This window comes from Diorhabda carinulata, chromosome 10 (genome assembly GCF_026250575.1).
Source record: "Diorhabda carinulata isolate Delta chromosome 10, icDioCari1.1, whole genome shotgun sequence".
Lineage (NCBI taxonomy): Eukaryota > Metazoa > Arthropoda > Insecta > Coleoptera > Chrysomelidae > Diorhabda > Diorhabda carinulata.
In genome coordinates this window covers 7,573,183-7,598,774 of record NC_079469.1, presented here as the reverse complement: position 1 = coordinate 7,598,774, position 25,592 = coordinate 7,573,183, and the positions used below count along the sequence as shown (strand labels likewise).

At 31.5% G+C, this 25,592-nt stretch overlaps 1 protein-coding gene across 2 annotated transcripts; it reads right to left on the bottom strand.

The window, feature by feature from the left end:
• Positions 1–244: 244 nt before the first annotated feature.
• LOC130898490 (fatty acyl-CoA reductase wat-like) lies at positions 245–24,950 on the bottom strand. Of its 2 annotated transcripts, none has more exons than XM_057807835.1 (8): positions 24,729–24,950; positions 7,351–7,733; positions 6,264–6,535; positions 5,481–5,590; positions 3,533–3,795; positions 2,719–2,912; positions 1,697–1,954; positions 245–473 (listed from the first exon to the last, which is right to left on the bottom strand). In XM_057807835.1, the coding sequence occupies exons 1-8, from the start codon at positions 24,739–24,741 to the stop codon at positions 374–376; spliced, it is 1,593 nt and encodes a 530-aa protein (XP_057663818.1). In that variant the 5' UTR covers positions 24,742–24,950; the 3' UTR covers positions 245–373. The 2 variants fall into 2 exon arrangements, with proteins under 2 accessions (XP_057663818.1, XP_057663817.1); XM_057807834.1 differs by lacking the exon at positions 24,729–24,950 and adding an exon at positions 9,213–9,363.
• Positions 24,951–25,592: the final 642 nt, after the last annotated feature.

Below are 25,592 nucleotides of genomic sequence, written 5' to 3'. Positions count from 1 at the left end.
TAATTTCTACGTTAATGTTAAACGTATAATTGTCTACTGTTGCTAAAAGACTAAAAATCCTGCACCGATAGAACTTCATATAGATGCAACTCCATTAAATCGAGATGCTCTATTAAATAAGTACTTTGATATTCATTTATAGTTCTAAAAACGGAAAATATACTGTTTGTTACTAATTCTACTCTTGCAAATAACCGTTTTAAAACCTATCCGGAGAAAGTGGGATGAAATAAATAAAGATGGATGCCATACAATTTATATATTATTTATCACTTTTTTCTAACATTATACAATTAATTTCCTTATATTAAATAATAGCTACCTTTTTTATATAAATTACGATTTTATCTCCAATTATTTCTAATTTACTTATTTAAAACGAAAAATTCAAAATACTATTTACTACTATCCACAAAAAGCTCAAGAATAATAATGCACAAACAGTTTTTACAATTTGATGAGCCCAATATAACCTGAAACAATAAAAAAATGTTTACTGCACAATGTATTGCTTTTTCATTTTATGATTAAGACTTTTTATTAAAAATATTCAGCATATGAACTACACGTTTATATTTGGACTATGAAAATCTTATATATTGGGTTCATATTTTAGAATAAAACAGGACGAACCATATTCTTATTGAGAAATTAAGACAAAAGTTTGCTGATACTGTTGCCTTATCAAAAACAAATCCAGTAATCAGATTTACATTTGGCCTAAATAAGACATTTGAAGTTGAATGGAAACAAATCAGTTCATGTTAACTTTATCATTTATAAAAGGAACCGAAGTAGTCAAATATCTATCAACATGATCAATACAAGACAATGTGCGTCCACGCACAGCTAGAGTAGTACAAAATTACTTTTTTAATCAATACTATGTAGCATAAATACCAGGTCTTATCCCTATTGAGTATGTTTGGTACATGCTTGATAAATGCCTAAGGATCTTCCACACTAATCTAAAGGACACAGGACAAGATGTTGTTGAAATATAGGATGATATGAAACCAAAATGATTTTTTGCTAATGCAAGACAATGCTCGAGTATTACAAAATTACCTAGAAGAAGTAATTAATACTTTGTGATAGCTAGCACGAACACCAGGTCTTAACCCCATTGAGCAAATTTTATTGTAATCTAAAGAATACGGGACAACATCTTATTAAAATATGAAATGATATTGTATATAATGACATAAGATATACAAATAACTATTGAAACTCGCTAAAATTGATGTCACTAATAATTCAAAGTATTTGGAGATTGAAATCGGCTTCAATAGCTTGTAATAAAATATATTAAGATTTAATAGCTATTAGGCGGAAGCTCCAAGCTACCCTAACACAACAACTGCTCCTTTATAAACATAGTATATTGAAATAAGTTTGGACATATAACAAGCATCTTTGGGGTGTGCAATATAAGTTTATCTCCAACAGCGTTGATGCAATCAGTTAATGTCGTAACCACATTGATAAGTAACCAAACTTTGAGGTTATCTAGTTTCTTAGAGAGGGTCTAATAGAATAGAGTCATCAGTTAGGTAAAAACAGATTATTGTCGGCATGTCGTGAAACCTATATTGAGTAATAGTTGTAGTATTAATAAGTATGATTCAAGGGTTGTTTCCTTCAGTTCTTGGTTTTCGTTCAGATCTTAATTATAGAAATAGAAATGATATTTTACCTTTTCCATCTGACAATAGCTTGAGGTAAAGTTTCCATAGGATCATTCACCAAATATATTCTGATACCTCTAATAAAATGTTTAGAATATTCGTCCCAATTTATTTGACTTAAATCGCAGAAGAATATCTCGTTGTCTCTTTTACTCAACTTTTTACAAACTCTCTGAACGTTGTTCGACTTGAAAATCCAAGTTTTCTTTGTAAAATAGGAAAGAACTCCAGAAAATTTATGTATCTTTCTATATACATTGTACATTCTGGAAAAAAATTTATAATATTAATACACATATCGATGAAAAAATATCTATTTATTCTTAGAAAGCTAGTAACTATGTAATTTCAACTGATTATCTCTTTTGATTTACTTGCACAACTCTGATATATGACACATTTAAGAATGAGTTATTAGCATGATAATGCTGAAATTGTTAATTAAAATATTTATCTAACACTACAATTGCAATTAGTTAAGTACACCCAACTTTCACACCATAGCTTTTCTCACGTTTATTTCAGTTTTTAATTAATCCATTAACCTGCCTTGTGAGACACTGTAAATAAAACATGTTCGCTGGCCCCTCCAACAAACAATATTTGCCCTGTTATTTTTTGAACCACTTAAATCAAATAGAAATTACATTGAAAAATTAGTTTCCACAGTCACAAATACATTTAGATCACAATGTTATTGATAAAATTATTAAATCATTGTAAAGCCGAGGTTTGTGACAAACTAAACATTGAAAAATGTACAAATATCACTTTTTTGTATAAAGAAAATAGTAATGGTATAAAGAAAAGTTATATGCCATTAAATTTTCTTAAGGCTAGATTATATCACTTCTTCTGTATGAAAACATAAATTAAAATATTTGATAATCTACATCAATTAGAATGAATATATTAATATTTTCTTGAGAATTACAAAACCTGATAATGGCTAATTTATTATCAAAAGAGATTTTTAGTTCTGGTTTATTTAGCTATGATATTTGTAATATATGTTGCATAACCAACTTACTTGGGTTTTTGACCCATGCACAAAAGAGCTCCATCTACAATGTACGCGGGAACTGTATGTAAAAAGAACCTAAATAGAAGGTACAAGAAGTAATTTGATTGCAAACTAAAACAGAAATACCATATAGCTCTGGAAGACGGTACGTTTACGCCATATTTTAAATTGGTTCCCATGAATTCGTTCCAAGTTATAGCCTGAAAAATTAATAATCATATGATTAGATATATTATTTGAATTGACATCGTTTCATTGTATTTGCGTCCTAAATTAAACGCAACTAACTGAACAGTATAATTTGAGTCAAAGATTTCAATATCAGAACTACTTCCAGGATTTTCTAGTAAAATAAACAAATTTTGGAATAGTTATTGTTTTAAGAAAGTGGTTTGGAATCTGTCTCTTTACTTTTCATCAATATTCTCCAACATTTCATTTTATTTTTAAATTAATAAATATTAATAATGTAAAATTGTTAAAAAAAGTATTCAATAATGTATTGTTGGATGCATTTGAAAGCATTGAAATTGCTAGATGTAAGAGTAGCTTAAATAAGGACAAAGGACCAATTTCTTAGATCCCACTCTATAGTTTAGTAGTCAAAGATTGAATATGAAGGAATTTTTTTACCGTTAGAATTATTTTTCGCGGAAGAAGATTCAGTATAAAAAAGGTAAGTCAAGTTATTAGATTTTAGTTTGCCTTCAGTCTCTGAAGACGATAACTTGGTTATCGAAACGCGTGTGTAATTGTGTGTGTTGGTGTAGTGGTGGTGTATTCAGTAATACGGAACGAACTATATATCTGTTCAACTTACACATTCATTACTACTTTCAAAATTATATACAGGTATTTCATATTCCTTATTTTGAGTCTTAGCTTCGATAAACTTCTCGCTGACGTCCCAAGCAGCTGTTATCATGGAGTTTACACACATATCTACTGGTACAACATTTGCATTCACATTTCCATCACAATACATTGTTCGTATTAAGCCCAATCCAGCTCCAGCTACCATACCAGTACATCCATACATATTATTTATCCAAGCTTTTACTGGTTCCTTGTAAGTTGAAATCACTAGAAATAAATCATAACTACAATCTTGTATGGTTATTATTAAATAAGTTTAGTTAAAGTCTACGATCTCTATCAACGATACAGAAAATATTTAATAAAAGCGTGTGAGTAGATTTCAGTTTTTGTACATCAACTATATTGATATCTCAAAAAACAGTTTTTGACTTCTGTTTCCTGATAACTCTCTAAATATTTCTAATGTCAATATCAACAAAAAATAATTTTTCTGACAATTTTATTAATTTGGTGGGGCATTACGTTTTTTATCTACTCGTGAATCTAGCTCTGTTAAATTAGGTGTTTTAGGTGCTTATCTCTGAACTATACTAGGTATCTTGCTAATTCATGAGCCCTTCTTATGCCAGTCCAGTCTCGAATATTAGAAGTATTATTACAAAGGATCTGAGCCCGGATTGCAATATAGGGCGCAAAAGAGATTGCTCGGGCAATTTTTGATAATATGAGATGCTATTTTTGCAAGACGTGTACCCTAAAGGCCAATACCAGTGGGGGATTTACCATCAGGCTGAGTAGGCTGAAGCCTAAGGCAGCAGATTTCAAGGGGCGGTGAATTTTGTTTTATTTCTATTCGAAAGGTACGAAATAATTATTTTTCGCGATGAAAAGATGAGTTTGGATGAACCGCGCAAGAGGATTTAAAGTATTTTGAAGAAAAGGCATTAAAAAAATATACACTGGAGAAATGAGATTAAACAACAAAAAAATATTATATGGGAACACTTGAAGAACGTATTGGAATAGCTGCTAGTGATTACTTCAGAGTTAATACGTTAGCAGGTCTTTATCGGATTTATCTAGAAATTCTTATTTCTTATAAATTTGGGTAAGTGTTTACCACCGATTCTAACATGAAAAGTTCCTGATAAAATTGTACATCAATGATGTAGAATCGGAATTAGTTCAGAAGGTCAGTAGAGGCGACAAAAGATAAATAGCCTACAAGCGGCGAACTTGTTAATCCGCCAATGGTCAATACGGTTAGTAAAGGGCAAAATTGAGGGGCGCTGTGAATCTGGAAGAAAGCAACAGTCGTGGCTTCACCGACATAAAGGCCGCTTGACATAATGCAATACAACGTGCAAGAAATTGCATGCAAGTCTCTGTAACCAGTATAAGTAAACAAATTCCTAACCTCAAATTTTATCTAATATTTTGTACCTAGTTTAACAATGGAAATAACAAAGCTATATTTCACGAAAGTCTGCTGATTTGTTAAACCAAAAGTAACTATATTGCAACTTGCACGCAATAAAAATTACACAAAACAGGTAATGTCCAGATCTTGCATCAGATGAACATCATTTGCACAAGAAATATTGCGTCTTGCATTGAATTGTACGTTGTATTACATCATGTTAAGCGGCATTAAAAAAGGCTGATGAAATTTTTCGCTTGGCACAGGAGTACAGCTTTTGCAAAGGTGATCTCCAACGAGAAATCGAAAAAGACACATGAAAGAAAAATGAGAATATATATTTGTATATAAATAACGAAAAGCAGCATAACTAATGATAATAATACCAAAACACTTCACTTTTGCACACTGAACTCCACGCTTTTATTTGTAAATTAACCAAAGGGTGCTCCTGACAGTTAAATGCCCTTTACAGAAGTCACGTGAATAGTCATAGAAAAAAACATTCGTATCTTACAAAAGTACTAACCTACAGAAGGCCTTGTTATTCCAACGGGAAGATTTTCACCATGTGTTTTTACAACGTCTTCTGCGATTTGTTTAGTGAACGCATAAGTATTAGGATATTTATCTAAAATCCTAAAAGATAATTAAAAGTTTCAACACGAATAATAGAAATATTTGCGTGAATATTTGTAAATAGAGTAAACATGACAGTCTATTATCAGATTATATAAGCTATAACACATATGTATGAAGCTTTTCACAAACTTAATCATTTCCATTGTTTCTTGTGCTTCTGCCTTGGGTCATTTGGCTAGCTCCTTTCATGTTTTTTCTTTTCTAATGTCTTTCCTCATAACTCAATTTCATATTCTGCTTTATATTTTTCTTTCATTATTATCTTGCATTTACAGTTATCCAATGATGTCTAAATTAGAAGTTTTAAATCGAAACTTTTGTAGTAGTTAAAGAAGCAACTTGGGGACCACAAGCTGCCCTTGATTTGTAAGTTTATGGCCGCCAAAACTCTTCATTTCTGCCTGGCAGATTTAGCACCATGCGACTGGATATTCCCCAAAAATTAAATGTGCTCGGAGGAAAACTTTTTGAAACCATTCCTAACATTTAAAAGGTTTAAAGCAAAACTTTTTGAAACCATTCTTGGCATTTAAAATGCTACGAGAGATTGAATGGAAACATTCCAAAAATATTTTGAATCAAATGAATTCAACCAAACAAGTTTTTAATGAAGTAATAAGCAAAATTTGATCTAACTTTGTACTTTATAACCAAATTATTATCTACTTACGTTGGTGTTAAAGTATCCAATAATTTTTCTGATAATATATCGGACATTGTAATTAATTTCTTGTGGTCCATAGCTGGAGGATAAATCTTTTCTTCGATCACATCTCCTGTACAATTTGCATAAGCGGTAGATACGTGTATGAAAGATTTGAGTTTAGGCATACTATGAGCTAGATTTAACATATACTCTGTAGCTCTAACGTTAATATCTACCGCCGTTTTTAATTTCTCGTCGAAACGAACGGTAGCTGCAACATGAAACACTATATGGGTCTAGAAAAAAAATGAAAAGTATATCAGACACAATATTTTTTTATATACAATAGGTTTATTGTCGCATTAACTGCAAATATTATTAGCGACATGTCAATTCACAGTTTGTGATTCTCGATTAAATAGATAAGAGGGTACCGTAGCCTTAAGATTTTCATTAGGAGCGTGCGACTTTCAAAAATTGATTTTCCATGGCTGAACGGATGATTTTATAGATTTTAATATCGGCTGAGATGTGTTTCAATCAGTTTGCTATTTGCAACGAAATGTTGTTCTGATCATCTCTTTATAAACATTAGCTATCACTTCGCTGCTTCGTTGTAATCTGCTGCTTCTTCGCTATATTGGTCTTCAATTTCCTGGAATGCTGGTGTTCGATGGGACCCAAATACGTTTACCTTGGATTCGTGAATAAGATGTAGTTCAGTTTTAATGTGGAGACCTATTGGATGCTTAAGAAAAAATTTAAGACTTCATACCTAAGAGGTATAAAATCTGTCATAATGAAGTTCTGCAGCATAAATTCCTGCACGAAACAAATTTGATCCTACAGTACAATAAAAGAGATTTTTATAATCAATTAGAGAAGCTGGAGACTAGAGCAAAAAAATTAAAACGGGTCAAGGATTAGATAATCCTTACAAAATGGTATTAACGTGAGTTCAAAAGGTGGCAAGCTATATTCAAAAAAATAAAGAATCTTTTCAACTAGGAAAATTGTACATTTTTTGCGAAATACACTTATTAAACATAGTAAACGTTTCATGTTGATTATTGTGAATATCATAGGATTTTTTTCAAATTCAGTAACTCACCTCTTCTATCAGTGTTTTCCTATCTTGCGAAGAGAGTCCCAAATCAGGCAACGAACAATCCCCAGCTATTCCAACAATCTTATGTTGAAACTTCGGGTTAATTTTCTTCATTCTATCAAAAAGTACATCATCGAAAATCTCTTCGATTCTTGTATTAACAGTTTTTCCTTTTTTACTTCTAACAAGAATATAGATGGTCGATAAGTTATGGCAAGATCTTAATAATTTTTCTAGCAAGATATTTCCTAGGAATCCCGTGGCACCCGTCACGAAAATATTCGTATCTTTATAAAATTCTTGAATTTGCGTGGCTTCTGTGGCATCGTTGGTATTTCTTTCATTCTGTGTTGTCTCGTAATCAAGATCGGCAAGCCTCAGAGGATCTAGAAACATCATTTTCTTTCAATACGTCAGATAAATTTTATCAAATGTAAAAGTCTTAATTTCAAGCCTCAATAGTATGTATTTTTGCAAACAATATCAATTTTCACGTGCTTCTTATAATTAATTATTGAGGCTAAAGTGAGTTCTTTTTAATCAAAATAGAATATTAGGAAGAAAAAAAAAAGATTGTTGGTATGCCTTAAAATTCAAAGCAACATTTTGTTGCCATATTTTGGATACACTCACAAACAAAATAAAGACACATATTATCATTAAGAAGGTTTTTTATTTTGAAATATACAATTGGATAAAATATAAAAGATAAAGCAGGTTTTAAATATCTACAATACCAAAATTCGGTGAATAATTTCATTGAAAATAAAGTAATAAAGTAATATAAGAACAAGATAATATTCTTTGACGAATCTTTAAGTATTAAGAGCCCAGTATTCGTGTACAAGCCGTCTTAAATACCAAATCCTACTGTATACAAAAGATTTAACTAATTATTGGAATGAATATCTATGGTCGTTGGAGTTACATCAATATAAAATAAGTAATTTGATACTTTAATGGAACGTCAAGTGTCTAAGGGACACTTGGAATCACTTAACTATGAGGGTAGTTCCCATTAGGAGTTGTCGGTGTGCAACTTGCCTTAAGTAATAAATCTTAACGTATACAAGACGTAGACAAGGGAAATTCATGGTTCTGCACAGTCACATTAATATAAGACAAAAATTAGGTAATTCGAGACGATACGTTAATGGAGGGTGAAATAAGAGACACTTTGCATCATTTAACTATGTGAGAAACAGATCTTAATGGTTCCTATCAGAAGTAGTGAGATGTTTTCCAACTGGAAGACTTCTCAAGGAACAGAGTCCATCTTAACCTTCGATAAAGTACTAAGAGAGTAAATAGGAAAGAGGAGTTAACGTACAAAATAAAAGATAATAGAAAATATCTATGAAAACAATGAGAATGCAGTTATAAGAAATAACCACATATCAGAAGACTTCACTACAAGTATGGGTTTAAAACAAGGGAGAAGATTAAGTCCATTACTTTTAATCATTCTCGACATGGGCATGAAAATAAACAAGAACAAGACAAATGTTATGATGATTGGGGAAGAAGAGACCAAGATAAATATAAGAATCGATACAAAAACTCTGGAATAAGTCAAACACTAACAATACCTAAGAATAATAACAGACACAAGGAATAGATATATATAAAACCATTAAAATATATTACGCCATAAACACTGAATTCTTGAAGGAAAAATAAATATCCAGAAAAACTAAAGTGAAAATATTCAAAACAATATTCAAGTAATTTTAATATTTTTATATAGATTATATATCAGATTTTTCCCCTTCTTACTACCCTCCATAATCTTGAGGGATCATGAATTGTAATCTAAATACATTTTGGAAGGTGTTGGTACAATTGAAGTAGGATTATAAACTTACTTAATGAGCGAAACATGAAATAAATTTTAAAAACTGATCTGGAATAACATACAATCCTCAACAATAGTAGAATAAGACTAGAAACGATTTTGCTAAATAGGAGGTCATTTGAACTTAACGATTTAATTGCTATTTCATCACGAGTTCCCATAGTTATAGCTTTAAATTCTGTTAAATGGTCGTTAATATTCAAATCAATAGTAATAACAATCATGACGAATTATTAGCGCACTTTATTTGAAAATATTTAGTACACCAAAATAGCAGTGAAGTGATAAACAATTGAAATAACCTTGAAAACTCAAGTACCTGTTGCATTACGACCCTTACATAGATATACGAGGTACGATCAAAGAATACCATGAATTGAAATTTGAAACAGACAGGAACTAACACGCCATCTATTTGAACCACTGTTTCCCAAACAATCATGTATTGAGACAGTGACAAGTGTCAACCCGTTTCTGTGTATCAATTTGATGAAATTTTATTCAAAGCTTAAGTCAAAGACGTTCACGAAATATTAATATCTGTTTATGGTGATGATGTAATTTTGAATTCGTTTACGGGCGTTTCTTTAAAATTTTCCGACCTAACAGAAAACCAAAACATGTTTTTCCTCAATTAGTTTAGTTTTCAACAGTCTCATTTTAAGTCATTAAGCCATTCTTCTCAAAATAGGCGTTTAGTACTCAATAACGTCCTCGTCTGACGAAAATATCTGTCTTGCAAGTTAAACTTTGAGGTTAGGAAACATTAAAAAGTCACTTTGGTCCAAATCTAGTTGTACGGTGGATGGTCAATGAATTCAAAGTGAAATCCATAAATTTTGTGTGAAAAAGAGAGCGGTCCTGATGGAAAATCACCTAAAATGCGGCCGCTTTACTATCTTATCAAGCAGTGATCTGTAATGCTCTCCTGTTTTACCTTTTTGAAGATAGCCGTTAAATAGAATCCCATCACTATCCCAATAAATGGTCACTTCCACTTTTCCGACCGATGAAACAGTCTTTGCCTTTTTCTGAGCAGATGTGCCCTTTTCAATTCACTGTTTTTATTGTTTTTGTTTCGGTAGTATAGTGTTGTACTCATGTTTCATCTACATTTATGATTGGGTGCAAAAAATCCTTCTAAACCGCGTCAATAAGGCTTAGAAAAAGTTCATTCAAATATGCTTTTGTCCAAAGTAAACAAACGTGGTACTCAATCCGCGGATATCATAACTCTTCAGTAAGTATGTCCGACCATCGTCCAGTACCATTTAAACAACTTTCCCGATGAACTCGGTAATTCCGTTCTAGTGTCGAGTAATAAATCCTCTAAAGGATCTTAGGTCAGAATTTTTCTTACCAAAGAAAGTTCTTCCTGAGATAGCCAATCACATATATTCTACAAGAAGACAAACAACCACAAAAAAAAGTTTTTATATCTACCAGAGCTAACCCTTAACAGAAAATAAAAACCACGGAACTAGGAGGAAAGAAAGGATACTACGCGGCAACAACAAGAAGCGTGTGTATTGTACGAAACAAATTGATGGTCGTTTTCTAATGCTCTGAGGAATAGAAAAGTTACAATCTGCTTAAAAATGAAAGCAGATGTTGAAAATATCGTTCTTACATTTCGAATCAGTTTACTGAAGTTGAATTAAACAACTAAATACAGTCTTGAAAACTTTTAATTACCAAAAATACCTCAAAAGGTGGACTAAAAATGGAAATGGAAAACTAGAAAACCTAGAATTAGCTATAATGTTCCTTTTTGTGGTGACTCTAAAATACTTTAAGGAGAAATACTCAATATTGCAAGGAGAATATCATTTTCAAACACGTAATGTCTTTTGTTCTGTCCATTGGTCCTAATTATTTATTATTGTTGTCTCCATGCGGCTTAACAAGTTATTGTCTACCTACCTGATTTCAAACTCGCTTTACAAGAGTGACCACATGACAGATATGAATCCTGTGATACGGGCATAAATAAAAGATTTGATATCGGAAACCCCGTCAACTAAAACAAAGCTATGGAGGAAAAGTGGAGAAATATTCCACGCGCTTGTGATCAGACTTATTTATAGATTCCTCATATATTATTATAAAAAATCTATGGAAAAAATGTTTTTTTTATCGCGAAATCTATTATTACCATAATAAATTAAACGTGGCTGATTTTTTGAAATCAAATGTACAATTTACAATTATAATGTCGATTCGAACATCTCACTAATTGAAAAAACAAACATCACGTGGATAAAACACAGTAATAAATGTTCTAGTGACACTAATAATTATACTGATTGAGCATTTTTTGTTAAACAATAATTGCGCTATTAAAACTAATCCAAACAAACAAATTGGTGTCGAATAAATATTTTCGTATTAATTAATTTCAATCCAATTTGCTTGTAGCGAGTTTTTAATTAATTTTCTTAGATTATGATGTCTGATTAATTTACATTCTTCCAACTATCGCTTTAGTAATAATATATTTAGACCAGGTACCAGACCATTTCTCCTTCTTAGAGATGAAGATTTATTTAATCAAAATAATCTTGTAGGTCGATAGTTTGACTAATTCTAAGAAACTTTTATTCTACAATCTTTTTTTTAAATTTCATGAACGAATCATTAACGAATGAAACTACTCATTTTTTCTAGAAAAACGCATATTTTTTGGCCATTTTTTTATGAATAACTTAAAAAAATTTCAATTTATAGGCAGAATCATCAAGACAGAAATGTAGCTAAGAAAAAAAAGAGATTCGTTTTTTAAGGACCTCTGTAAATTCATTAATAACTGAGTCATTGTTCGTTGTAGGATGGCTATTTTCGGGGAACCCCAAAATTGAAACCTTTAACCTCAATAACTTGAAATTGATGAAATTCTGGGAAGAAATCTTTTTCAAAGAATATAGAAAAACCTTTAATATGAGCACTGTCGAAAGTCTTTTGCATAATAGTGGACTGACTCATAACAAAAATAAGGTTTCTTCTTTTTTCTTCTTTGAAAAAATGTAATAATTATACCCTCGCAATTACCACCCTAATTGAAATTAATCATAATCTACTCGTAATTAACTTTATTTATGTATTAATGATATGATTCATGTGATTTGACCGGTTTTGATTTTTTTTGAATAAATAATTGATTAAATTGAACACCACACCAAAAAATATGAATTTTTCTTAAATAAACCAAAAACTAATCATGTTATGAGAGAATATAATTGTAGGGTTTTTCATCCAAAAAATTTTTAGCTATTTCAAATTTAGGTATCATAAAAATTGAAGGAGATACATTAGTTTGCTTATCAAATGTGGCTTATGCAAGCCCTTTGAGCTGCACCTTGAGCTCAACCGGGTATTAAAAAAAGTTCTAATTGATATGACGTTAAAGTATTTGAAATCTACAAAATGCTTTTTTGAAAAAGTTTTTAGTTTGAAAACCGAAGGAGTTATTGTCGAAAAACCAACTGCTTTTTTTCTCAAAATTTTGGAGCAAGAATTTTGGAGCATTGGAAAAAGAGAAACGTGGAGCGTACAATCGAGTAACAGCTGCCACGAACCAGAAAATGGAGAAGAAGATATTGGTGATGAAGAAATATAATTAGTCAAAGTTGTTTTTTAAATTATTTTCTAAATAAAAATTTTTATTGATTTTAAAAACATGTTTATTTTTTAATTTCTGCAGAAAAATTTTGAAATTGAAGGTGAGTTCCATAAGGATTGAAATATTTGAAAAGCAACTCTTCTTAAAAATGTTAACGAAATATTAATATTCTCAATTCAATAAGAGGTAAAAAAATAGTTTTATTCACCTCAACATTACGTACTTATCTTGTTATAAAAAACAACTACTAATAAATGATAACACATTTTTATCAAAATACTGTATGTATTTTCTATTTAAAAACAATTAGGTAGGTAACAAAGTTTTACATTAATAATCAAAATTAAATGCAGTAAAATCTGAAAAAGTAGGTACATATCTTGGTGGGTACATACATTATGTAGGTAATTCAATGTTAATTCCAAGGATTCGCACAACAAAACTCACAAATTAAGGTAAAGAATCAACAATGTGGTTGTACATAGTAGCTTAATCTCAATTTTGTTGATCTTGATTAGAAAAAAAGTCATCAATAGTTGTTTTTTCTTACCACCAGTAAGAGATATCATATCCATAGCGCAATCCAATTTCGTGATGGATTTGGGTTGAAAGTTGAAAATTCCTTATAAAGAGCTTGTTCGCAAAAAATTTCGTAATGTAAAGCTATATTTTACATTGACTCTCATGGAGGAAGTCGTTATATTGAGGTACGTTATATTAAGGTTGCACTGTCTAAGGTATTTTGCCATATACACACAGTTTTAACTCGTCGTGGGACACTTTGTATATACTTCTTAACTTGTATCTTTGAAATGTGATGTGATGTTGGTATTTTTGATCTTATTAGCGAACAACGCTCATTTTCTCTCATATTTCTAACATTTCCACTCTTTTCGTTTCTTGTTCATTATAAACATTTTCTAAAATATGTCCATTTCTTTATTTTGTACTTTATTTTGCCCATATTAACAGTAAACGGCATTTTTTTGAAATATTTATTTTTATTAATATTGATACTACTTCCGCTGCTTCAACATGTTTGGTAATATCATGAAGTGTATAATATTCGTTTTCTTCTATCTTTTTTTGCGGTCAACACAATGCCATCAATATAAATCAATGTTTCTGTTCTATTATTACTGACAATTTTCGAATGAACAATTGGATCACCCTATAAAGATAATGAAACCCAAATTCGTTTACATGTAAGAAGAAGCAATTAATCGAAAAATGCAATACCTAATTTTGAAATAAGTCACGCCAAGTCTTACGAAACGGTGAGCTTCTTAGTATTCAAATCCGAAAAAAAGTGACCTGTAAATTAGCCGATTACTTACATCATTGTTCTTGTATAAACTTGACCTCGTTACATCAATTTTAATGTCTCGAGATCACCTACTTATAAAAAAGTTCAAAAATGTATATGATACGTTATTATTCATGATGTAATGGTTATTTCAGACAATAAGGTGCAAGCTCTAGAACATTTTTAAAATTGAAATACTCTCGTGAAACGATAAAACAGTCGTGACAGTGGATTATCGGTTCCTAAAAGAAAAGTCAGTTTTACCTTGGAAAAGGTACAACTGAAGAGTATAACCCATAAAAGTAGAAAAAACGAAAGTCCTTTTTCACGCACCTTCTCACACTTCGGTGATCGTCAAGGCTAACTTCACGAAATGCGCTTCCAATTGGTTGTCATCCATATTATTAAACCGACCTAACCCCCAACCAAATTTCTTCTGTTTGATAACCTCAATATTTCACCAAGAGAAGAGAGATTATCTAATAAGAAATTTCTTGGAAAAAAAAGTCTGAAAAGTCTTCGTAGGGCAGAAAACTTTTCAAACCACCAGTTTATTCAGTCTTCAATGGAAGAATTATTTAAGAAAAAATATATTTGAGTATGTATTAACAGTTATATTTCTTAAATTTACAATACTGTATCGTTAACTCACATTTCTGTCCTAGGTATTGGTTATTTTAGCGCATATGTTTGAGTAAAAACAACGGGTTATGCCACAGGAATATTTAAAAAAAGGGCTACATAAGTTGAATAAAGTGTTCAGAAAATATGAGCCATAGGAAAACCCCAAAATATTGAAAACCAAGCATCATCCCACTACTTTTTCAAAAAGGCTACAAGTAAATAACCATTATAGAGGCACAACATTGGTAAGGCTGCTATCTATTGGTATATTGGTGCAGCTATATGGTTGAATAGACTACAGACACAGACACATACACCAACACGAAACTCATTCACAGTAAGTCATGTCTCATTTCTCTTTAGGCGGCCTGACATAAATGATCCTCTGCCATTTTTCCACTATTCACAACTAATCTCAGTAGTATATCACTGTTGGTATGGAAACCACCCAAGACCATATATTCACATTATGACAAGTAATAGAGAAAAAATGCTACCGAGAAACCAAGATTGAAAACAATATCAAACACAGTGATGAAACAATCTTTGTAATGAAAATAATGACCAATCCAACGAATTCAGGATTCAGGAAATAAGACACTAGGTAACACAATATTAAGTAACACAAATAAATTATCATTAAATACAAATATTTCGAAGTTGATTGAAAAGATCTCAAACATAATTTATCAATATGGAGACAAACATTAAAACTATGAAACAGAATAAAGTAAAGTAAAAATAAACAAAATTTATGTGGCTTCTGCCGATATACCACAGATAAAAGTAACGTTCAGAATATGATCATTTCCTAATTATAATTCGAAACCTGTTCCATGACTCTCCACCGATTGATTTATCGACAAAAATGTAAGACTTGAGATAAAAGTCAGAATTCCCTCAAGATATTTACTCGCACGTGGTTTTCACAGACTAATATTCCATAATTTTAAATTATAATCGAGAGGAAATACCCATTCGTCAACAACTTCTCAAGAGAATTTAGGAAATGACCTCTCAACCTAATATTTGTCGCTAATGAACAAGAAAATCAAAATGAAGGTGATTCAGTTCGTATTATTATTGTTCATGATTATTTGACATTTGGTTAAATCTATTCAACTACAACCTAAATGTTTACCTAGTTACTAAAAATAACGAAATTTTTATACCGAACCGAAGGATACCGAACGTACTTGAAATCTGTTTTACTTTTAGCGGCACCAAAATCATTGTAGGCCTGTGATTTTTCATTAAGTTAGAAAAACTCAAATTGAGATTTGGTTGAATTTGGATTCTTTCTTGGGCTAATTGTTTTTCAAAATAAGATTGTTTCGCGTGTGTGTGCGAGGTATATTACGTTTAGTATCTTGACATGAAAAAGACTCGTCAATTCAAACTATAATAATTGAAAATCTATTGCTTTGATTGCATTTCAGCTTTTCGTCTGTTCAGAGCAAGAATACGTTCACCCCAAACACTACAAAGGAAGCGTTATCTATTACAATAATAGACTCAAACCCCAGCACTCTGCGCCCTATATTCTTTTTTGGTTATGTCAAGTTATACTTCACAACCTTATGTCCAGCATGTCACCTTTAAATAGTATATCTGAATCGTAATCCACCTTTGTACGGAGATCTTTTAGTCGTTAGATTATTGCTTTCTATCAATATCCTGTTTAGCAAATGTGAAGTTGAGGACGCATAATGTGAACAATTAGTGGTTTCAGAATGAAAAACTGTGTATAGTAAGTTCATGACAAAGTTCCATTGCCTTTGTGAGTCGATAATCGACAATATCTTCATTCAAATTATAATCTGCTGGTTGTTTTATGAATCTGTCATCAAGTCTAATCGATTTTCCTCGTTAATGTATCATTGGTACCTAAACCAAGCCATCATATTCGTTTTGACGTTTAATTCTATGGATAGTACGAGCCTTTAATAAATTTTATATCGATCTAAGGCTTTAGATTTTGAAAATGGCTTCTTTAAATATTCATTAGCGTAGCTATTTGGAATATTAATATAAATTTCACGTTATATGATATATGATAATATGCTTTGATCATATTTCTGTGTTAATAATAAATACCTACAAATAGCGTGATATGAAAATCATAGAAACTTCCTTTTTGGAGACGAAATTAAAACTAATTGCTTGGATGAATTAATATTTTCACACCCATTGTCCGACTGATTTACAGTAACATGAATTCAAAGTATTTTTATTTGAATTTGTTTTGTCCCAAGCTTATTCTAAACACCTTATATACAAAATAATTTGCTGAATATAGTCGATTAAATCATTTTGAACGTCTATTGAACTTGAACTTAAAACAGCAGATATTACTAGTTTCGCAAGACGTAGAATTATGTTTAAGGTTAATGAACTAAACCAAGATTTGAATAAAAATTTGATAAACTTTTTAGACTTTAATACTTTAATAAATTTCAACTAGTACGTAAGTTCTTGATCTTGATCTATGAATGAAATTTTCAATAAAACACCCAAAAGATTATTTGCTATAATAATCAACTTCTGATTTAGTTTTAGTTACGTATTAGCGGAATGATATCTATCCATCAGAATTCGATGACTTTTCAAATTTTTTATTTGTAATAATACTTGTAAGGTCTCTTCAGAAACAACTATTTTTGAAATCTCTGAAACAAATATGATCTACGAAATTCCATCATAGAGTTAACATTGAAAAGAAAGAACGTCACATGGAAGCGGAATTGTACTTTTGGAAAATAGAGTAAGAGCATCAACTTATCTCTATCTAACTCATGTATCTATACTCGCTTTTGAAACTGAAACTTGTTTACCGTTCCCACTACTTTGACGTCATAGCAATCCGATCGAAACAGAATACAGAGTGGTATACCGATGTTCTTTCTCTCTCAATCCGTAGTTCGGACCAATTTGAACAAGCTCCTACACATTGCTCTTTTTCTGTCTTCAATATTAACTCTATGAATTTTATAGACACATACGATAACAATTACCATACTATTGGCGAAAATCACGTGTTACTAGATGGCGCTGGATTTGGCTTCTATTTTTCTTCAGTTTATTGAGTGTATTTAGTGATTTTCGTAGAATTTTCTTTATTTTTGTAATTTTCGTTATTTTCTAAGCAAGTATATGTGGTTGGCACAAAAAGTTGTGTTTAAGAATCGGCTAAAAAACTACGGAAATTGAAGTTACCCTTTTCAACATAATGGAATATATTGGAGTCAGAAGCAGACCACTAAAAGAAGTTGAAGCGGTTTTTAAAGCAAAACATATAGTATTATTATATGGCATAGAAGGAACAAAAATCATTAAAAGTTTGTGTCTACAGACGTCAGATCTAACTTTCCAGTCTCATAAGATAACAATTAAGGTTAGGTTAGATCAATAGATTTAAATTGGAGTTATTCCTTTCGTTTTATTCATCTGAGGACACTTGGTGAAAGTTACAAAGAGAAGGATGTACTTATACCAAAGACTGGCTGTTTTTTAACTATCTAGTCTCCTGTAAACAAAAAAAGTATTTTGGGTGTGGAATTATTTTTGATACAATACCAAACGGTATATCTTTTGAAAGATAAAATGACGAGTTTAAATACATCTTGAGAAAAACAAAGACAAATCTGTAAAAAACTATGAAGGAACCAGCAATAAAGTAAAAAATTTAATCATGGATACTTAAAAGAGTAGAGAAACATATGGGAAAGTAAAATAAATTTCAGGAGATAATAAATAGAAAGAATAGGGTTGATGAACAAATGAAGATCATATTTATTAGGAGAATCAAAACTGAACAGCATAATTCAGTCCAAAGGAATGGGGTATGGAATATAAATATAATTTCAAAACAACGAAAAAAAGATAACACAGAAAAAGGAAAGATCGTTTCAGGACTGAAAAATGGAGACAAATAATAAGAAAGAGTGAAAGGATAACGCCATGGAGCTTAAAAAGTCTGTTTATAGTACTTGCACATGATTCTTTAAGTTCTGTTTAATAAAAAGAATAGTGGAAATTCCAAATTTTTTTGGAAATTTTAGATTATTCAATTTACGTCAACTTTCATATTAAAATGTATTAATAATATTTCCAGCTTCTATTCCAAACCAACAATTATTTCTAAAAGTGAACTGCTGTAAATAATATTGATTTCAAGATCTGGTAATGGCAATAAAATCTATAATTTATGCAAGGTTCAAGGTGAAGACTTTAAAGATTTATCTAAATCTATTTGCATGAATCATTTGCGTAACATTTAAATATTTAACTAATTTTCATATCGATCGATTACGGTTACGATCAGTTTAATGACTTCACTGTAAGTAACATTTGTTCATCATTCTCTTCGTTTTCTTTGGTACAAAGTATTTGTCAACTAATTTATATTGTAGGACCGTGGCAATCAAATACCAAAGTGTACTCTTTTCATTAGGCAGGTTGTTTCGCATAACAGTCGACACAAAGCAGAGGCGTATAGAGGAACCCAATTTAGTACGCTGTATGAGACTTTAATAACTACAAGTAGAAGGCAATCGAACTATTCTGAGGGATTAATTAGGGATAACCTAACCTCAAAATTCAGAAGATTCATATACCATGGATAATTTGGTTCTAAAACTTTTTTTACTCTTGTAATTCTTTATAAAACTTTGTCATTTTCGAGATAATGTCGAATAACCAAAGACATGTTTGCAATGGTGTTATTTAAAAGTTACAAAAAAGTCATGAGTTAGATGAATCAACTGACAGATGAAAAAATGTGAAATTATAATTCCCTTAACAGTCTCAAGCAGTGTTCTATATTTGGTATTTTCAAGGTAAAGGGATGCAAAGACATTAATTTTTTCGAAATTTTGGGCTTTATTTGGAGGCCCTAAAACTCCTTAGGGATGCAGCTTGGTATAGAAGTAGAGAATTGCTTCCAATCATCATATTTTGGGCTCCCCTATACGCCTCTGCTCGGTGTAGGTTTTTATGCGGCACACCCTGTGTATATAAAGATATTAAAAAAAATAGAAATTCAACGAGAATTATATTATAATACACTCAAGAAATTGTGAATTAATTTGGTTCAAGAAGCAGCCTTCAAAATGATTATGTACAGGGTGCGGCAGCATAACTTCCTTTTTTCAAAAGTTAATAAAACTTATTGTATGAATCAGAAAATTTTTATTCGTTTTTTATAATACAGGCACATACATAAAGTTTTGTTTTACTGAGTTTTGAAGATCAAATCAGTTAGGTGACGTCCCCCATTCTCCATACACTGAGTAAACCGATTTCTGGCGTTTGTCATGACTCTTGCCAGCATAGCAGGCGTTATGTTGGCAATTTCTTCCTGGATGTTCGTCTTCAAATCTTGTAGGGTCCTTGGACGGTTCACATACACACGGGATTTCAAAAAACCCCATAGGAAATAATCACAAGGGGTCAAATCGGGAGAGCGGGCTGGCCACTCCAAATCGCCCCTAATTGAGATAAGGCGCTCTGGGAAGTGTTCCCTCAAAACAGCCATCGATGTTCTTGAAGTGTGTGCCGTTGCTCCGTCTTGTTGGAACCAAGTGTCCCCTAAGGCCAACTCATCTAGCCGTGGGAAAAAAAATTCCAGTAACATGTTTACATACCGGTGCGAATTCACTGTCACTGTGACTTCATTTTCCTCAAAGAACCAGGGACCAATAATTCCACGTGAGTAAATTGCACACCACACTGTGACTTTAGGTGAATGCAAAGGCCGTTGATGCAATTGTCGAGGATTGGTATCAGCCCAGTAGCGCATGTTTTGTTTGTTTACGGATCCACACAAATGAAAATGGGCTTCATCACTAAAAAAAACAATAGCGTCCTCAGGAACGACTTCCAGAAAAACCTCACACGCGTTCCTCCGAGAATTGAAGTCACGTTCAGAAAGTTCCTGCACAATTGCCATCTTGTATGGATGAAAATGAAGATCATCATGAAGTATTCTCCTCACAGAACGATCGGAAAGTCCAAGGGCAGACGCATGTTTGCGCGCAGAACGCCGTGGTGATCGCAACACTGAAGTTCTAACTAACTCAATGTTCTCCGGTGATCTAATGGGCCGAGGGACTCCAGTTCTTCGTCTTGTCACACTTGCAGTTTGTCTGAACGTAGTGACCCACGTAACAATTGATTTCCGGTCCGGGACAGGGGCCAAGGGGGCTAAATTAAAGCGATTCCGAAAGGCGCGCTGGGTTGCGATCACAGAACATCCGCTCGAAAAGTAAACCTCAACGGCAAACGCACGCTCCTCACTGTTCCAACGCATGATGGCGACTGAACTGTGCCGGGACAAAACTTTATAGTCCCCCCTCTCGAACGAGACCACTAGCACTCCGTTACGACATCTACCGACTAAATGGCGAACTTTTTAAAAAAGGAAGTTATGCTGCCGCACCCTGTATATTATATATTTTAAGCAATGTGGGATTCAAATTAATTGAAATTAAATAAAAATTAGAAAAAATATTATTCATAATTTTGAAACTAATTATAAGGAAGTAAATTAAAAAATATAGTCCATATGGAAGTGTTAGCCTTAGAAGAAATTGTTTATCCAAATTTATTTTTGATAATGATACATTATATCAAAATGGAATGATAATATTTTGATAATGCTCTCAGTCTATATAATATATTAATCGAAGCTGTTACCAAAACCTAATTTATTCTAAAAAAATAGAAACAATAGTGAAAAAATCTTTGAAAAAGGAAAATATAATATAGAAATCATGAATGAGACTTTCTATTAGAATGATGAATTATTCATCCAGTCTGAATTTACATCGTAAACATAAACTTGACATTTATGATTCAATCCTCATTGAAATTCAAATCTCGTTATCCAATAGATAAATTTCTCAATTAAAAAATATGAAGTTTACGTTGACAAAAATTGGTTCTACATTGATGCAATACAATCGATTTATGTTCCAATTAAATAAAAAAGATGATTTTCTCTGACGAAACCATAGTTATGAAACAAACAGTGTGGAAAAGCCATTATAATACATTTAATTATCATGAGTAAATTATCACAATGTCGTGCGTCATCCCAGGATTTGGTGTGGATTTTTTTGATTGTTGTGATTTTCAATATGAAATTAATGAAATATGCTTGATTTTATTGTTTTATTTTCTCTTTGAATGACAATTATGTATTAGCCAAGATCACAAATTTCCAAATCGAAGTTTGAAAATCGTTTTATATAAAAATGAGATTTTCCACACGAGTTAACGAATTACTTGCCGAGTCTAAGCTTGCTAAAACAATTATCAATTTCATCATTCCACACTTAAGGACCTTCACCTTGAAAAATTCTTATAATAATCACACTCATGATTCAACTCTTTTACCGTCGATGTAAAGTTTAGAAAGTATTATTTTATATAGGTATTGGTAATTTTCTTGATATTTGATAGTAAAAAGTTCATTGACGTAATAATGATGTTGATGGTAATAATTATTACTGAATTGATACACCAGTGGGCGCTAATCTTTTGAACCTGTGAGCTAATATACCATGTATAAATTTTTTAGTAAGCTTCCAATACTAGACAATAAAGTACACAAGAGGAAATTAACACATATTTGTAGACTCATATCTGCAATGCAGCAAAAAGTTAAAATGTACATTTCATTGAAAGGAGTGAGAAACCCTTTTTGATTAGTATTTTCTTGGACTTGTTTCTGATGCAGTTGTCCAAATGTTCATCGGTTAGTCTGTTTATATATTTGTTTTTTTACGAACTTTATACTTAGATAGATGTTTCACACAAGTAGATATAGATGAAGATAGATCTACTTGAATTACAATGAAAGATTTTTCTTTGGGGACTAGATAGCAAATATTTCTACTGGTATAAAGGGTTCTTAGAGACAGATCATTTTGAAACTTAACAAATTCCTTCTCAATTGCAGATTAATCTCCACCAAATGTTTTACAATACAACCTGGAGAGTTGACGAGTTATGCCATAATTAATACACTTTTAAAACATTGGACTGTTATCTGAAGTCTAAAAGAATTTCAACGTATTGTTGGTTATTGCTGGAGTACTGAGAAGGATTTTGTTTGTCAACTATCTGTTCCATACTAGGAACGTGCTTATATTTAAACTGGATAACATTCACCAATGTCTTTATCTTTAAGAAAAGCAGAATCTTGTACTCATATGAGATCTTCGAGTTAGGTGAGATTTGAAGTTCAAAATAACTTTTTGATATGTTGCAACATTTTACTTCTGCTAAGCCAACGAACCTTTATATAAAGTAAAAGATCACCATGACCAAGGCATTCTAAGTCTTCCGCTATTTCCCTGAAGAGGCATACAATCTTATGTTATTTACTATCAAGTCTACTGTTTCTATGGCATTGTTCATAATGTTCATAATCAAGAAGTGTCTACACAATGACTGGTATATTAAAAATAGTAATACACAGATTTTGGTTTGTCTTTACGACACACGGCACTAAAACCCTTTTCCACATCTATAAATACTAGAGGACCATCTGTAGCTAAGCCCATCAACTTTAATAAACTTTTTAGTTGCTAAAAAGAAATAATTTCCTTTAGTAAGTGGTACGACATGTAACAGCTCCTGTTTTGTTTTAAAATTTTTAAATACTATTCTCACAAAATCGTTCAAATGAGCTGTATCAAATTTATCAGTTGATTGATTGAAGGGCATCGTTTTGCTGCATGACAATGCCCGTCCACATGTGGCTAATCGGACCAAAGATCTCATCAAATCTTTTAAATGGGAAACTCTAGATCATCCTCCCTACAGCTCTGATCTGGCGCCCAGCGTCTACCATTTGTTCCTGCACTTGAAGAAACACCTGGACGAAGTTAAAACAGTTGTGATTCAGTGGTTAACAAGTCAGGCGGCAGAATTTTATGAGGAGGGTATTCAAAAACTGGTGCCACGTTATGACAAGTGCCTCAGTATTCACGGAAATTATGTAGAAAAGTAGATAAAGGTGCAGGCTTTCATGTAAAAATAAAATTATTGCGATATCTTTGCACTTTTTTTTTAATTCCAAAACGGTACTAACTTAAAAATGTGCCTCGTATTATAAGCGTGAAAGAAGGTAAGTGATATTGAATGATTATTTTAAAGTAATTTTATGAATAAAATGTATTAAATTATCATAAAAAAATTAGTTTCAACGAAAATTGTTGACAATTTTTCACCCTGCAACTTTATGTACGATTAAAAACAAAAGTATCCTGATATATTATTTAAAAAAAAATGATTTTCGCGAAATATGACCTCGAATCTTTATGGTAAAACCCCTAACGTTCGAAATACCGTATATACAACAAATGATATGGCCAATCAGGTGGTATTTATATAATGTTGTACCCAACAAACATCTCTGTCAAAACATGTGCATTTATCTCGAAGAACTGGTTTTATAATAAAAAATCAAAATACCAAAATCTTGAAGGTGAAAATATATTGTGATATAATGATCAAAGTAAACAAATATATACGATAAACCGATAAACACATCCACAGTATTACAGAACGCTTATTACCAATCAGTATCATTAAAAAACAAATATTGAAATTGCTACAGACGAACTGTAAAACATTCAGTCAAGGAAATAATAAACATATTAGTCACTAATAGAACAGCAGAAAATTACAGATACAGACAGAATATTTTACAGACTATTACAATACATAGTGAGTGTAGAATCGCCAAATTTTTGTAAAAATGTAAAGTGTCCGTCGTTTTAATGAGAGCAAATGGGGAGTACTATTTAATCCAATTCTTAAGATTGTTATACATTACAAAAAAAGAAATCTCTTTACGAAACGTTATTTAAAGAAACCAAATTTTATATAAATAATGATTATTTAGATGATTATAGAATATTTCAACTTATCATTCTTTATTGTAATCAAACTATATTCCAACTAACCTGGTATAGTCATCCTGAAGTTTAACGTACGCTCACCACTGAACACAATTAAGGATTTCAACTGAAAGCTTGAAAATATTTCGCGCTATTCGTTAGTCTAGAGGTTAAATGCTAACTGGCTGAAAATACTGAAGAAACAAGCTTGCCACTGTCTACCCAACCCACCTGATGCTTTCGCAGACGTCGGTGATGAACAGAGTTAAGAAATCAACTCGCGAACCTTTTATTCCAAGGTGACAATATCTGGTATTTATATAAACAAATTAAATTTCGTCAATTCTAATTTGTTTTCCAAATAAATGTATTATTGGTGTAATTCCGATTGTGGTTCTCATTATAGCAATGTTTTAATCTTCTATTTTGTCTATTTTAATGAATTAAAATTTATTGGTAAGAAAAAAAAGTTGTTAAGATCATTAAGCGCAGAAAACTCAATAGAGTAATATCCGGTGAACTAAAGAGCCATTCTACATTTCCTTTTTCCAATCCATCTATTTTGAAATGTTTGCTTAACTGTTGAGACCAATTGTTTTTATGGCATGAATTATTCCTAAAGCTTCTTTTTTCTTCTTTCTTGTCTAACAATTTAAAAAATTAAATAAAATCCTCGTAGAATTAAAATATAAACTTAAGGATGCAGATGTTGATAAAATTGAATCTCCTCCTCGTAATGGATCAAAGGAAAATGTTTCCAAATTTTTGGTCAATAAAAAGAATAGTAATTGTACCTGCAAAGACAGGTAATAATAATAATAGAAGAAGAATGTAATTCTTCTTGCTCAAACCAATAATGGTATTGGATCTATCTAATGATAAACCATTAGGTAGTATATTAATGACAGTTTAAAATATTTGTACCAAGAA

Coding starts and splice junctions, on each gene's coding strand:
- LOC130898490 (XM_057807834.1), bottom strand. CDS start 9,363: ATGGGAACTCGTGATGAAATAGCAATTAAATCGTTAAGTTCAAATGAC. Junction 7,734..9,212: donor TTTCATGTTTCGCTCATTAA/GTAAGTTTATAA, acceptor TGATGTTTCTAG/ATCCTCTGAGGCTTGCCGAT. Junction 5,591..6,263: donor TTGGATACTTTAACACCAAC/GTAAGTAGATAA, acceptor ATTATCTTTTAG/GATTTTAGATAAATATCCTA.